The sequence below is a fragment of the Protopterus annectens genome, chromosome 13.part0 (genome assembly GCF_019279795.1).
Source record: "Protopterus annectens isolate FY-2018-M chromosome 13.part0, PAN1.0, whole genome shotgun sequence".
NCBI classification, from domain to species: Eukaryota; Metazoa; Chordata; order Ceratodontiformes; family Protopteridae; genus Protopterus; species Protopterus annectens.
In genome coordinates, this window is record NC_056747.1 from 1,351,346,470 (window position 1) to 1,351,361,360 (window position 14,891).

The 14,891-nt window shown below is 43.8% G+C and overlaps 1 protein-coding gene across 1 annotated transcript in view; it reads left to right on the top strand.

The window, feature by feature from the left end:
• The window catches only part of SMARCD2 (SWI/SNF related, matrix associated, actin dependent regulator of chromatin, subfamily d, member 2), a 654,116-nt gene that overhangs the window by 170,099 nt on the left and 469,126 nt on the right, over positions 1-14,891 (top strand). Inside the window, exon 4 of the mRNA XM_044055380.1 lies at positions 5,924-6,046. Within this exon, the coding sequence (XP_043911315.1) occupies positions 5,924-6,046 (123 nt within the window). The remainder of the gene's footprint in view (positions 1-5,923; positions 6,047-14,891) is intronic.

A 14,891-nucleotide genomic window follows, 5' to 3' on the forward strand; every position in this document is an offset into this window, starting at 1 on the left:
ACGTCACTTTTTCCCCTGTGCCTTCCTTTTGTTACTAATAGATGGCTTGAGGTGTCCCTGTCTTACATGTCACTTTTTCCCCTGTGCCTTCCTTTTGTTACTAATAGATGGCTTGAGGCGTCTCTGTCTTGGCTCGTCACTTTTTCCCTGTGCCTTCCTTTTGTTACTAATAGATGGCTTGAGGTGTCCCTGTCTTAGCACGTCACTTTTCCCCTGTGCCTTCCTTTTGTTACTAATAGATGGCTTGAGGTGTCCCTGTCGTAGCATGTCACTTTTCCCCTGTGCCTTCCTTTTGTTACTAATAGATGGCTTGAGGTGTCCCTGTCGTAGCATGTCACTTTTCCCCTGTGCCTTCCTTTTGTTACTAATAGATGGCTTGAGGTGTCCCTGTCGTAGCACGTCACTTTTTCCCCTGTGCCTTCCTTTTGTTACTAATAGATGGCTTGAGGTGTCCCTGTCTTACATGTCACTTTTTCCCCTGTGCCTTCCTTTTGTTACTAATAGATGGCTTGAGGTGTCCCTGTCTTAGCATGTCACTTTTTCCCCTGTGCCTTCCTTTTGTTACTAATAGATGGCTTGAGGTGTCCCTGTCGTAGCACGTCACTTTTTCCCCTGTGCCTTCCTTTTGTTACTAATAGATGGCTTGAGGTGTCCCTGTCTTAGCATGTCACTTTTTCCCTGTGCCTTCCTTTTGTTACTAATAGATGGCTTGAGGTGTCCCTGTCGTAGCATGTCACTTTTCCCCTGTGCCTTCCTTTTGTTACTAATAGATGGCTTGAGGTGTCCCTGTCATAGCTCGTCACTTTTTCCCTTGTGCCTTCCTTTTGTTACTAATAGATGGCTTGAGGTGTCCGCATGTCACTTTTTCCCCTGTGCCTTCCTTTTGTTACTAATAGATGGCTTGAGGTGTCCCTGTCGTAGCACGTCACTTTTTCCCTGTGCCTTCCTTTTGTTACTAATGGATGGCTTGAGGTGTCCCTGTCTTGGCTCGTCACTTTTTCCCCTGTGCCTTCCTTTTGTTACTAATAGATGGCTTGAGGTGTCCCTGTCTTAGAATGTCACTTTTCCCCTGTACCTTCCTTTTGTTACTAATAGATGGCTTGAGGTGTCCCTGTCTTGGCTCGTCACTTTTTCCCCTGTGCCTTCCTTTTGTTACTAATAGATGGCTTGAGGTGTCCCTGTCGTAGCATGTCACTTTTTACCTGTGCCTTCCTTTTGTTACTAATAGATGGCTTGAGGTGTCCCTGTCTTGGCTCGTCACTTTTTCCCTGTGCCTTCCTTTTGTTACTAATAGATGGCTTGAGGTGTCCCTGTCGTAGCACGTCACTTTTTCCCCTGTGCCTTCCTTTTGTTACTAATAGATGGCTTGAGGTGTCCCTGTCTTGGCTCGTCACTTTTTCCCCTGTGCCTTCCTTTTGTTACTAATAGATGGCTTGAGGTGTCCCTGTCGTAGCATGTCACTTTTTCCCCTGTGCCTTCCTTTTCTTACTAATAGATGGCTTGAGGTGTCCCTGTCTTAGCATGTCACTTTTGCCCTGTGCCTTCCTTTTGTTACTAATAGATGGCTTGAGGTGTCCCTGTCTTGGCTCGTCACTTTTTCCCTGTGCCTTCCTTTTGTTACTTATAGATGGCTTGAGGTGTCCCTGTCTTGGCTCGTCACTTTTTCCCTGTGCCTTCCTTTTGTTACTAATAGATGGCTTGAGGTGTCCCTGTCTTAGCATGTCACTTTTTCCCTGTGCCTTCCTTTTGTTACTAATAGATGGCTTGAGGTGTCCCTGTCTTGGCTCGTCACTTTTTCCCCTGTGCCTTCCTTTTGTTACTAATAGATGGCTTGAGGTGTCCCTGTCTTGGCTCGTCACTTTTTCCCCTGTGCCTTCCTTTTGTTACTAATAGATGGCTTGAGGTGTCCCTGTCGTAGCATGCCACTTTTTCCCCTGTGCCTTCCTTTTGTTACTAATAGATGGCTTGAGGTGTCCCTGTCGTAGCATGTCACTTTTTCCCTGTGCCTTCCTTTTGTTACTAATAGATGGCTTGAGGTGTCCCTGTCGTAGCACGTCACTTTTTCCCTGTGCCTTCCTTTTGTTACTAATAGATGGCTTGAGGTGTCCCTGTCTTAGGACGTCACTTTTTCCCCTGTGCCTTCCTTTTGTTACTAATAGATGGCTTGAGGTGTCCCTGTCGTAGCACGTCACTTTTTCCTCTGTGCCTTCCTTTTGTTACTAATAGATGGCTTGAGGTGTCCCTGTCGTAGCACGTCACTTTTTCCCTGTGCCTTCCTTTTGTTACTAATAGATGGCTTGAGGTGTCCCTGTCTTGGCTCGTCACTTTTTTCCCTGTGCCTTCCTTTTGTTACTAATAGATGGCTTGAGGTGTCCCTGTCGTAGCTAGTCACTTTTTCCCCTGTGCCTTCCTTTTGTTACTAATAGATGGCTTGAGGTGTCCCTGTCGTAGCTAGTCACTTTTTCCCCTGTGCCTTCCTTTTGTTACTAATAGATGGCTTGAGGTGTCCCTGTCGTAGCACGTCACTTTTTCCCTGTGCCTTCCTTTTGTTAGTAATAGATGGCTTGAGGTGTCCCTGTCGTAGCCCGTCACTTTTTCCCCTGTGCCTTCCTTTTGTTACTAATAGATGGCTTGAGGTGTCCCTGTCTTGGCTCGTCACTTTTTCCCCTTTGCCTTCCTTTTGTTACTAATAGATGGCTTGAGGTGTCCCTGTCGTAGCATGTCATTTTTTCCCTGTGCCTTCCTTTTGTTACTAATAGATGGCTTGAGGTGTCCCTGTCGTAGCACGTCACTTTTTCCCTGTGCCTTCCTTTTGTTACTAATAGATGGCTTGAGGTGTCCCTGTCGTAGCACGTCACTTTTTCCCTGTGCCTTCCTTTTGTTACTAATAGATGGCTTGAGGTGTCCCTGTCGTAGCACGTCACTTTTTCCCTGTGCCTTCCTTTTGTTACTAATAGATGGCTTGAGGTGTCCCTGTCTTGGCTCGTCACTTTTTTCCCTGTGCCTTCCTTTTGTTACTAATAGATGGCTTGAGGTGTCCCTGTCTTGGCACGTCTCTTTTTCCCCTGTGCCTTCCTTTTGTTACTAATAGATGGCTTGAGGTGTCCCTGTCGTAGCACGTCACTTTTTCCTTGTGCCTTCCTTTTGTTACTAATAGATGGCTTGAGGTGTCCCTGTCTTAGCATGTCACTTTTTCCCTTGTGCCTTCCTTTTGTTACTAATAGATGGCTTGAGATGTCCCTGTCTTAGGACGTCACTTTTTCCCCTGTGCCTTCCTTTTGTTACTAATAGATGGCTTGAGGTGTCCCTGTCTTACATGTCACTTTTTCCCCTGTGCCTTCCTTTTGTTACTAATAGATGGCTTGAGGTGTCCCTGTCGTAGCACGTCACTTTTTCCCCTGTGCCTTCCTTTTGTTACTAATAGATGGCTTGAGGTGTCCCTGTCGTAGCACGTCACTTTTTCCCCTGTGCCTTCCTTTTGTTACTAATAGATGGCTTGAGGTGTCCCTGTCGTAGCACGTCACTTTTTCCCCTGTGCCTTCCTTTTGTTACTAATAGATGGCTTGAGGTGTCCCTGTCTTAGCACCTCACTTTTTCCCCTGTGCCTTCCTTTTGTTACTAATAGATGGCTTGAGGTGTCCCTGTCGTAGCACGTCACTTTTTCCCCTGTGCCTTCCTTTTGTTACTAATAGATGGCTTGAGGTGTCCCTGTCGTAGCACGTCACTTTTTCCCTGTGCCTTCCTTTTGTTACTAATAGATGGCTTGAGGTGTCCCTGTCTTGGCTCGTCACTTTTTCCCCTGTGCCTTCCTTTTGTTACTAATAGATGGCTTGAGGTGTCCCTGTCGTAGCACGTCACTTTTTCCCCTGTGCCTTCCTTTTACTAATAGATGGCTTGAGGTGTCCCTGTCTTGGCTCGTCACTTTTTCCCTGTGCCTTCCTTTTGTTACTAATAGATGGCTTGAGGTGTCCCTGTCTTGGCTCGTCACTTTTTCCCTGTGCCTTCCTTTTGTTACTAATAGATGGCTTGAGGTGTCCCTGTCTTAGCACGTCACTTTTTCCCTGTGCCTTCCTTTTGTTACTAATAGATGGCTTGAGGTGTCCCTGTCGTAGCATGTCACTTTTCCCCTGTGCCTTCCTTTTGTTACTAATAGATGGCTTGAGGTGTCCCTGTCGTAGCACGTCACTTTTCCCCTGTGCCTTCCTTTTGTTGCAGTACTTTATGTACATTGTAGATACATTATTGTAGCATGTAATGTTCATCAATTTTTATTAAAGTATATTTAATGATTAGTTTTTTTACATAGGTTTTATACAAATTCATTATTTTCATAACTGTTTTAAAGAAAATGCATTTGTATTATGTTCCATAGGTATTTGCTATTTTGTAGCACGGTTCGAAGACGCTTAAATAATTAATAGATGAAACATTTGTTTTAAGCATTATGTCAGTGAAGTACTTGAAAGCGAATTATATTTTTATTTTTATTTTCTATTATTTACTTTCTAGTATCACAAAAAGAAATGTAATGTAATATTTTTAGAATTTTTAACATCTACGAGCACTTGGTAACATTCATTCAATAGTAGTGACTTAAGCACTGTTGCAGGAGTTAATTTGATTAAAGAAACTATTGGTTCTTGATGAAAATAATTAATTAATTGATTTAAGTCAATTAACCAATAACTCCTTTGCTAAAGTACTATAAGAGTATTGATTTTAGTTGAATCTTTCACACTTGAAAAAGCCCGTTAACGGGCGAAAGCGCTTGTGTTTTACGTGTTTAACTCTGTGGAATAAAGCATTTTGTTTGGATTTCATCATTCCTTACTACTTTGGCATTATTTGATATTTTTTGGAGTTGTAATACACAACAACGTGAACTTTGCATTTTGCTGGTGTATATCTGCTGGCACCGGAGTAAGAATCCAGGTCATCCGCATTTTAAGTTTTCTGGTTTGGTTCTCATCACTTATTAGTACTTTATGTACACTGCTACTTGTTGATTTTAAGAACATGCCAGATGTCAAGTGTTTGGGTTAACCTTTTGCCAGGGAACGGTCCTTGGTGTTTAACAATGAAGCGGGATACTCCTTAGATGCCTAAGCTGTATGATTAATAACTATAATTTACAGTCTTGTCTTGCCTGTACCCCCCCCCCTCCAAAAGCAGGATAGTATAGTGGGATTTGCTTTTTACCTTGAAAGGGTGCTAATTTCAGGATGTGGTAGTGCGATTGTTGTTGTTTTACCTTTCTCAGCAGGTCCCCCTGCAGTCTTTCTCAGACTCTGTGTCCGTGTGGTAGTTTGTTCCAGAAAAGCAACCTCTCTTGGCAACACAGTAGCTGGGAACAGCTTCTGCTTTGTAGTAATCCCTTGTTTACATTTCCAGCTAGTGTGGTTTTGTAATATTCCTGTGGTTTATGATTCTGGTGAGGTAATCGTACTGCAGTTTTGAACATTCTGTACAGAGTATGTGTGCAAACAATCACAGCTCAGTGTTTTGATTCATTACTGCCTATGGTAAAATTATTTAGTTGTGCTGGCTGATCACCGACACTGTATTAATCCCTTTTAACTGTAAAAACAGGAGTACATCTGCTTGTTATGGTGATCCCTGTCACAGTTGTAATTTACTACTGTAGTGAATATACATGGCAGCTGTACTTTCACAACTGACGAGTGTGTTATCTGCAAAGAACTTATCTAGGAGTAGATTGTTTTGAAGAATATTCTGACTTTTCTTTGAATATCCACCTACATGGAAAGGCGCATCATTAATGTATATGACGTCTGAGTGGGTTTCTTAGAGGTACAGGAAGGAGCTCTGACTTACTGAATGTCTAAACATAAGCTCACTTGAGCTGATGAAGTTGTACAAAGAGCTAACACCATTCCATTTATTTGTATTTTTTCCCCTTTAGATTCGAGAGCTGGTTCCTGAGTCACAGGCTTACATGGACCTTCTGGCCTTTGAACGTAAACTGGACCAAACAATCGCTCGAAAGAGAATGGAAATTCAAGAAGCTATAAAAAAGCCGTTATCTGTACGTGTACACTTCATTTACGTGTTTATTTACTGCTTGAAACCAGCAGTGAGGCACTGTCATATTAATTAAACTTAGTTTGTTCCTATCTCTTTTGTGTCTCTCAATGTTTGCTGTCAGAAATTGTAGATTTTACTTTGATCTAGCTCTTGCAAAGGATAAACATTTACAAAAGCTGCAACAGTCGTCAATCAAACTAGCCTGGAAATATTGTGTCAGCAAGTTTTGCCTCAGGAATGTTCCAAATGCAACACTGGTCCTAATCCTTCAAGACTTTGTTTGGTGGCTTATCATGCCCGCACCCGGTTGATTCTTGGCCCATGAATTCCATGGGGTTGGGTGGGAACCAGGCCTTTCCATGATAAGTGAGAACCCTGCAGCCCAACAGTTTCTGCCAGTTAGTCATGTTGGCCCATTTGTTCAACAGCATTGAGAGTTTGGTACTCCTGTGGCACAGCTTATCCGTGGGTTCATAAGTCAGAGATGCGTACTACGCTGTTGAATTCCCATGGTAGTTATCGGCCCTTATATTTTGCATACAAATAACCCAAAGATGTGTAAACAAGGGTATGTTGAGGTATTCACGTTTACCTTATCCATGAAGGACAAATGTGCTAAGCCAGGGATAAATTTGCTGTTGCCCATCCATTTGTCCAAATTACATTTGAAAAAGTAAGAGAAGGTCCTTTGCTTTATGTGGAGTGGAAGGCTGTTCCACAGAAGTGGTATTGTCTGTTATATATGCCTGTATCTCCAACATGTTCTACTAATTTTTCAAAAGAGATTACTGTCCCTTGAGTGGGTGTTTATAATATCCCTGGACTTGAGAATGTGTAATAGGTCTTTTAAGGGTCTATATTCCAGACAAAGTTTGCCTTTCTGTATCCTGTACTGTGCAGAGAAGGACAGGGCTTTGACGTGGTCTGCAGAGTTTTTGTAGCAAGTATTTGAACAGCTACTTACTGAAAGGGGTATAATACTCTGTGATCAACTGGATAAGTGGAGAGTACAGTAGTGCATCTTTTAACTGTCAGCTGTGCAATGAAGGACTTCCTTACAATAGTGGATAAGGTCAATGGTGAAATCTTCTAAGATTAACTTCGAGTCCGTATTGGCCACATCCACCAAGGACAATCAGAAGGCCTTCTTCACATATGTCCACAGTCTCAAAGGCAACACCCAAATCTGTTCTAAACTGGTGGCCAGTAACACCACATACCCAAATGTCATAGATATAGCCAACCTGCTGGCAGACAGGTTCAGTGAAAACTTCACCCCCCTGTCCCCCCCATCAGTAAACCAGGACATCCCCAGTACCTGCCCCCCTTCCCTCATCACCAGGGAGCAGGTCTTTAATGCCTTCTCAAAGGCAAAAAAATACAGTCTCCATGGGACACGATAACATCCCTGGCTGTATCCTGCATGAACTCAGATCTGTGCTCTCAGGTCCATTAGACACACTATTCAACCAAAACCTGAACACCGGCTTCATCCAAACTGAATGGAGGACAGCTACTGTCCTCTCTCTACACAAAGGTGGCCCGTCCACTGACCCAGGCAATTATAGGCCCATCAGCCTAACTACCCTGATCTGCAAGGCTATGGAATGCATTATCATTGACCTTCTAAACAAGGATATTGGCAACCTCCAAACGCTTGACCCCACGCAGTTTGCTTTTGTCAGAGGGAGATCATGCCTGTTAAACTTGGTCGACTTCTTTGAAACAGTCACCAAAGCCATGGCCGAGGGGAAGATGGTGCACACTGCCTACCTTGACCTAGCCAAAGCCTGTGTCACCTTTCCCCACTTGGTCATAATAGATAAACTCTCCCAGCTAGGCATCAACCCGTATGTTACCGAATGGGCAGCTAACTGGATCACTGATAGAACCCACTCAGTCAAAATAGGGGAAGCCACCTGTAGTAGTAGATCCGTAACGAGTGGTGTATCCCAAGGATCGGTCTTGAGGCATCAGCTGTTTGGGATATACTTTTCTGAGGTGCAAGCCAAAACCAATGGTCTGTGGCTGACCAGGTTTGCAGGTGACTGTAAGCTGGGCACTGTCTTAAATTCTTCTAGTGATGTGAACATCCTCCAAGAGAGTCTTACCCAAACTAATGACTGGTGCCAGAAGCATGGCCTCAAACTGAATGCCAAGAAATGCATCATTATCCCCTTTGGGGAAAATGTCATTCCCACTAATTATCACATTAATAACAATGTACTAAGCATGAAATCAGTCGTGAGGGACTTGGGCACCCAGGTTGATAGCGACCTGAATTTTGACCACCAAGTTGCCTCCGTTGTACGGAAGGCTTTCTACATGGCCCACCTCATAAATAAGGGTATTTCATCCAGGAGCAAGGAGGTCAGAACATCCCTGTACTCCTCCCTTGACTCATTATTGAGTTTAATGTCCCCCTTCGGCATCTACCTTGCCAAGAACAAGCAGCAGTTGGAGTGACCACAGATGTTCCCGACCAGGAAAATCCAGGGTCTCAAACACCTATCCTATACAGATAGGCTAATAGCCCTGTCCCTCTACTCAGTCTCATACAGACTGCTCAGAGGTGACCTGTGTCTGGCATACAAGGCCATTTCAGACTTAGCCTTGATGGAGCTGCTGCATATCTGTAAGACAAACTCCACTTGCGCAACCCACATCAAGGTCTTAACCTGGTCTGTGACATTAATAGAATTTGTTGGCAGGATAGATTTGTGTCCCAAAGACTCCCCTGTCTGTGGAATAGACTCCCTCCTCATGTCAAGCAAAGTACCTTTCTAGCCCTCTTTAAGAGGAAACTGGATGACTAGATGGGAAACTGAAAGTACATCCCCCTGGAATACCACATGTGTCCCTGCTGGACAGGGGAAATAGGTGCTGACTTTGATGAAACATGGGTGAAATTCTTGGCTAGGCTTATAAGGGTCTCTGAGCCAACAGCCTAGTATCCTGTGAACCTAAGTGGTGATCAAAGGACTGTTTATTGTCTACACTGGTTCCCAAGTACTTAACTAGATACCTAACTATGGGATAATTTTTTTTTGGGGGGGGGGGGGTTGTCAGTGTGATAGTCATAAGAGGAATCCTACTTGCCAACGGGTATGATCATACATTTCTTGGCATTTAGTTTTAGTCCATGTCTTTGACACAGCTATTTGAGACAGGCCTCTTGGAGGACCTTGATGTTCTGTGTGAAGTCTGACAGCCCCAGGTTTGCAGTCATCTGCAGACTCGGTCAGCCACAAACCCTTAACATTAACTTTAACCTCCAAGGAGTAAATGCCAACAGGAGTGGCCTAAGGACTGAACCATGTGTATTGTGCCAGTTGCGGGTCTTTTGGAGGCGATAGAGTTGCCCACTCTTTATTTCTGGCATTCTCTTTGTGAGCCAGTTTTCTATCGCGTGATTTACAACGGGATTAATATTTAACTGGTGGAGTATCTATGATACTGAGTGTGGGATGGAGTACAACACTTTTGTGCCGTTTAAATATGCAATGTGCTGTGTTGTTTTTTTTTTTCTCTTCATCAGTTGCTTGAGTTACTTTTTTAAGAAGTTGAGCATGTTAAGTAGGCAGAACCTGTCCCTGACGCATTTGAACTGGGATGGATCAGGAGTCCGTAGGTCACCTACCCTTAATTCCATAATGATACTTTCCATAACCTCACAGATGAGACTGGTCTGGCTTGTGAGTCTTTAATTACCCGAGTCCATTGAAATGCCACCTTTGTGCAAGGGAGTGATTGTTGCTGTCCTCCGTTCGTCCGACACACAGCCTGTTTTGGAGCTAATTATTGAACAGTCTCTGTAGAGGGTCTAACAAGTCATGCCTGGTGTGTTATCCAGCCCCATAGGCAAATTTTTTTTTTGGCTTTACGAGATTTGTGAGGGTGTAGATGGGAGCATATAATTTAAGAATATAGGAGGGGAGGGGAAGTGAAGAGAAAGAAGTATTAACTAAATTTATCTGCTAGAAGATTGGCTATGCCCTCTGAGTTTGAGTATGTGATATTATTTACTATTAGCTCTGCAGTGCTGGGCATTGAGTCAACATAGTTGACAAAGGCTTTGTGGTTAACTTTTGTATGGGCAGCAGTTTTTACCTCATCTCTGTCTTTAGGTGATTTGATCACAGTCCAGAGTTCCTTGTTTAGTTTAGCAAGATTGAATCTGGTGTCCTGAAAGTTGCATTTATTTTTGTGTACAATGAGTTTTGTTCATTTTATTATAGAGCCTGTTTATATTCCACCACAGGGGTTATTTTTAAATTTGGCATTGAATTTAGTTATGAGGGAAAGTGATGCATCTATGCAACATAAAATTTGACAGTAAAGATTTCTGCATAAGCATTGTGGTCATCTAGATGGAAGGGGCTTTTGAATTTAGTTAGGTCATCACTGAATTTTAGTAGATTAGCCTTAGCATAATCTTGGAATAGCAAGGTGTTTGGAAGACATTTCAGGCTTCATTCTTACGGTGAACATGACTAACCTTTGGTCTGATTTGATCAGGGAGGAAGTTGTATTTGGTGGGGAATTGTGCTGCCCCATATTGGTAAGGACCAAGTCCAAGATTTTATTGCTCGTGGTGCAGTGCGGACTAACTGGTTCAGAGAGTTCGTATAGATGCATTTCAGCAATCTCTGGGCATACATCCATGTTAGAAGCTGTATATCTCTCTCAGTTAATGGCAGGGTAGTCTCCTAAGTGAATAGTGTTTGGCTTATGACATAGGAACTCTATACTGTTTGGGTAGGAGATAGGAGGTATGGGCTAAGGGGGGACATAGATGGGTCTTGTAGTTAGCTATGTTGTGGTAAGGGGTTTTGTTTATAGTAAGCTGGACATGGAAAAGCTATTTGTTTGAAATTTTAAAAGATCGACTTTACCTAAAAACAGCAGTATGGGGGTGGATGAGGATTCAGCTAGCTAATGAAAGCCTGGAGGTGAGAGGTACAGGCCTTCCTTGACAAAGTAGTTAGGACCGTCTACCCTCTCTTCTCAGGCTGATAATATGTTGTACCCCCCTTTAAATGACACTAATAGCTAAGCCAATTGTTAATCTATAATATTTTGTTCATTTGGTGGCACCTATCTTATCATATCATAGGATGGTGGTTTGTAGGATGACGCTGGTGATCAAGAAGAGGAGGAGTGTGAGGGCAGCACCAAGGATCAAATGGTGGAAACTGAAAAATGGTAATTGACAGGCACTGGGTGGCAGTGAAGAGTTGCCAAATAGCTGGGTAACTACAGCAGAGCTAGTAAGGGAGACTGCTAGAAAGGTGCTTGGTATCACATCTGGACAGAGGAAGGACAGCAAGGAGACATGGTGGTGGAATGAGGAAGTACAGGAGAGTATACAGACAAAGAGGTTGGCAAAGAAGAAGTGGGATTGTCAGAGAGATGAAGAAAGTAGACAGGAGTATAGGGAGATGAGGTGCATGGCAAAGAGAGAGGTGGCGAAGGCTAAGGATAAGGCATATGAAGAGTTGTATGAAAGGTTGGACACTAAGGAGGGAGAAAAGGACCTGTACCGATTGGCTAGACAGAGGGACCGAGCTAGTAAAGATGTGCAGCAGGTAAAGGTGATAAAGGATAATGAGGGAAACATACTCACAAGCGAGGAGAGTGTGTTGAGCAGATGGAAAGAGTACTTTGAGGGGCTGATGAATGAAGAGAATGAGAGGGAGAGAAGGTTGGATGATGTAGGGATAGTGAATTATGAAGTACAATGGATTAGCAAGGAGGAAGTAAGGATAGCTATGAAGATAATGAAGAATGGAAAGGCGTTGGTCCATATGATATACCTGTGGAAGCATGGAGGTGTTTAGGTGAAATGGCAGTGGAGTTTTTAACCAGATTGTTTAATGAAATCTTGGAAAGTGAGAGGATGCCTGAGGAATGGAGAAAAAGTGTTTTGGTACCGATTTTTAAGAATAAGGGTGATGTGCAGAGCTGTAGTAACTACAGAGGGATTAAATTGATCAGTCACAGCATGAAGTTATGGTAAAGAGTAGTGGAAGCTAGGTTAAGAAGGGACGTGATGATTAGTGAACAGCAGTATGGTTTCATGCCGGGAAAGAGCACTACAGATGCGATGTTTGCTTTGAGAGTGTTGATGGAGAAGTACAGAGAAGGTCAGAAGGAGTTGCATTGTGTTTTTGTAGACTTAGAGAAAGCATATGACAGGGTGCCTAGAGAGGAGTTGTGGTACTGTATGAGAAGTCAGGAGTGTCAGAGAAGTATGTAAGAGTGGTACAGGATATGTACGAGGGTAGTGTGACAGCGGTGAGGTCTGCGGTGGGATTGATGGACGCGTTTAAGGTGGAGGTGGGGTTACATCAAGGATCAGTTTTGGACCCTTTCATATTTGCAATGGTGATGGACAGGTTGACAGACAAGATCAGACAGGAGTCCCCGTGGACTATGATGTTTGCAGATGACATTGTGATCTGTAATGAGAATATGGAACAGGTGGAGGAGACCCTGGAGAGATGGAGATATGCTCTAGAGAGAAGAGGAATGACGGTCAGCAGGACTAAGACAGAATATATGTGTGTGAATCAGAGGGAGGATAGAGGAATGGTGAAGATGCAAGGAGTAGAGGTGGCGAAGGTGGATGAGTTTAAATACTTGGGGTCAATAGTTCAGAGTAACGGTGAGTGTGGAAGAGAGGTGAAGAAGAGAGTACAGGCAGGATGGAGTGGGTAGAGAAGTTTCAGGAGTGATTTGTGACAGACGAGTACCTGTAAGAGTGAAAGGGAATGTCTACAAGAGGGTAGTGAGACCAGCTATGTTACATGGGTTGGAGACAGTGGCATTGACGAAAAGGCTGGAGTTAGAGCTGGATGTGGCAGAGTGGCTGTGACTAGGATGGACAGGATTAGGAATAAGTATATTAGAGGGTCAGTCCAGATTGGAAGGTTTGGAGACAAAGCCAGAGAGGCAAGATTACGTTGGTTTAGACATGTGCTGAGGAGGGATGTGGAGTATATTGGGAAAAAGATGCTAAGGATGAAGCTACCAGGCAACAGGAAAAGAGGAAGGTCTAAGATAAGGTTTATGGATGTGGTGAGAGAGGACATGCAGGTGGTTGATGTGGCAGAGCAAGATGCAGAGGACAGGAATAAATGGAAACAGGTGATCCGCTGTGGCGACCCCTAACGGGAACAGCCGAAAGATGATGATGGTGGCACCTATCTTAATGATGGTAGAATGCTTGTTAATGCTAGGTTCATACCAGCCTCAGACGTACATTCTGAGAGCTCCATCATGTCTGTCTTCATATCGTCCAAGGGGAGCACCTTTATTTGTCTCGGAACTCCGCTGTGTGCTGCCAGCTTTATGCATGTGTACACAATGCATGTGCTGACAGTCCTGCAGCATGGGTGCAGTACCCATTTCTTCCACTTGATGTCACCCAAGTTACAAGTCAGCTGTGCGCGTCTGTTTCTTGTCCTTTAAACTGCATTTTTAAATATTAATGAGTCCTAGACTAATACAACAGTGAATAACAAGCTTGCAAAAATATTATTAGTCTTATTTTTTTTTCTATGTATACACTGTTATGATACATTTTATTTACTTATAATTTTCAATAACAATAATAAGAAAAACATTCTAAAAACCCCCCCAGCTTCTTTAGTTTTCAGGGTGCCAGGCTCAGTGGTGGCCACAATAACCTCTCTACACATGTCACATTTTCACATGCAGATATTACAATGGACCTTAGTGATTCAATGGTCACTGCTCAGAAATGCTTTAAATTTTCCCTTCAGTCTGTCTCGTGTGTGCAAGGAGTGTGCATTGGTGGCTTCACTCCGCAGAAGTTACTCAAGGATGCCCATTCATTTTTTTCCACCCTCAAACGCCACCTTGACCACAGATGCCTCCTGGTTTGGGTGCGGGTGGGGGGATTGTCTGGGCTGGACAGTCCAAGGCACGTGGACTCCCTAGGAGACCAAGTTGCTTATTAATGTACTCGAAATGAGAGCAGGTCTTCAAGCGTTGCAAGAACTAGACAGCTTTCTACCTCAGGTGGACTATTGCAATCCAAATGGACACTATGTCAGTGGTTTGGTACATCAACTAATGGTGAGGGACCAGGTCTTGCCCACTATGTTGAGGAGCAATAAGAGTGTGGTAGTGGGCAATTTCTTCCAACTGCTTTCTGGTAGCAATGCACATTCCGGGGGAGTCCAACATATAAGCTGACAGGCTCAGCTGAGTGTTACTAAACCTCATGAGTGGTCCTTGAATCAGTCAATGGCAGACCTGATCTTCCAGAAATGGGGTATCTTTGCTGTGATCTCTTTGTGCCCCCTTTCAACAACAAAAGCTGCAGGTGTTTTGCCTTGATCCCTCCTCAGGGACACCCTTATTCATGCTTGCCCCTCCAGTCTCTGTCTTTCCTCCTATACCTCTGATTCCAAAGTTCCTACAGAAAGCTCTCAGGTTGCAAAGTAAAGTAATCCTCATTGACACTGTTTGGCCTTGACAAACCTGGTTCACCTTCCTTTCGTCTCACCTGGTTTGCCCCCCCCCCCCCCCCCCCATGACTTTGGATCAGAGTCCGGTCCTGCGGACTCTATCTGTCAGGGCATCCACATCCAGACATTCAGGTCCTGAAATTAACCACATGGTTTCTCCACTTCCGATGATAAGATTTTCCAGGCTGTCTTCCCCCGTTTGAGAAATCTTGATTTCCTCTCTTAGGTCTACAACATATTAAGTTTATAGTTTATAAAAGCAAATGGAAGAGATTTTCCCGTTGGGCTGAACAACAACAGATAGAGCCCTTTACAGCCCCCCTGGCAGTCGTGACCTTTTCAAGGGTG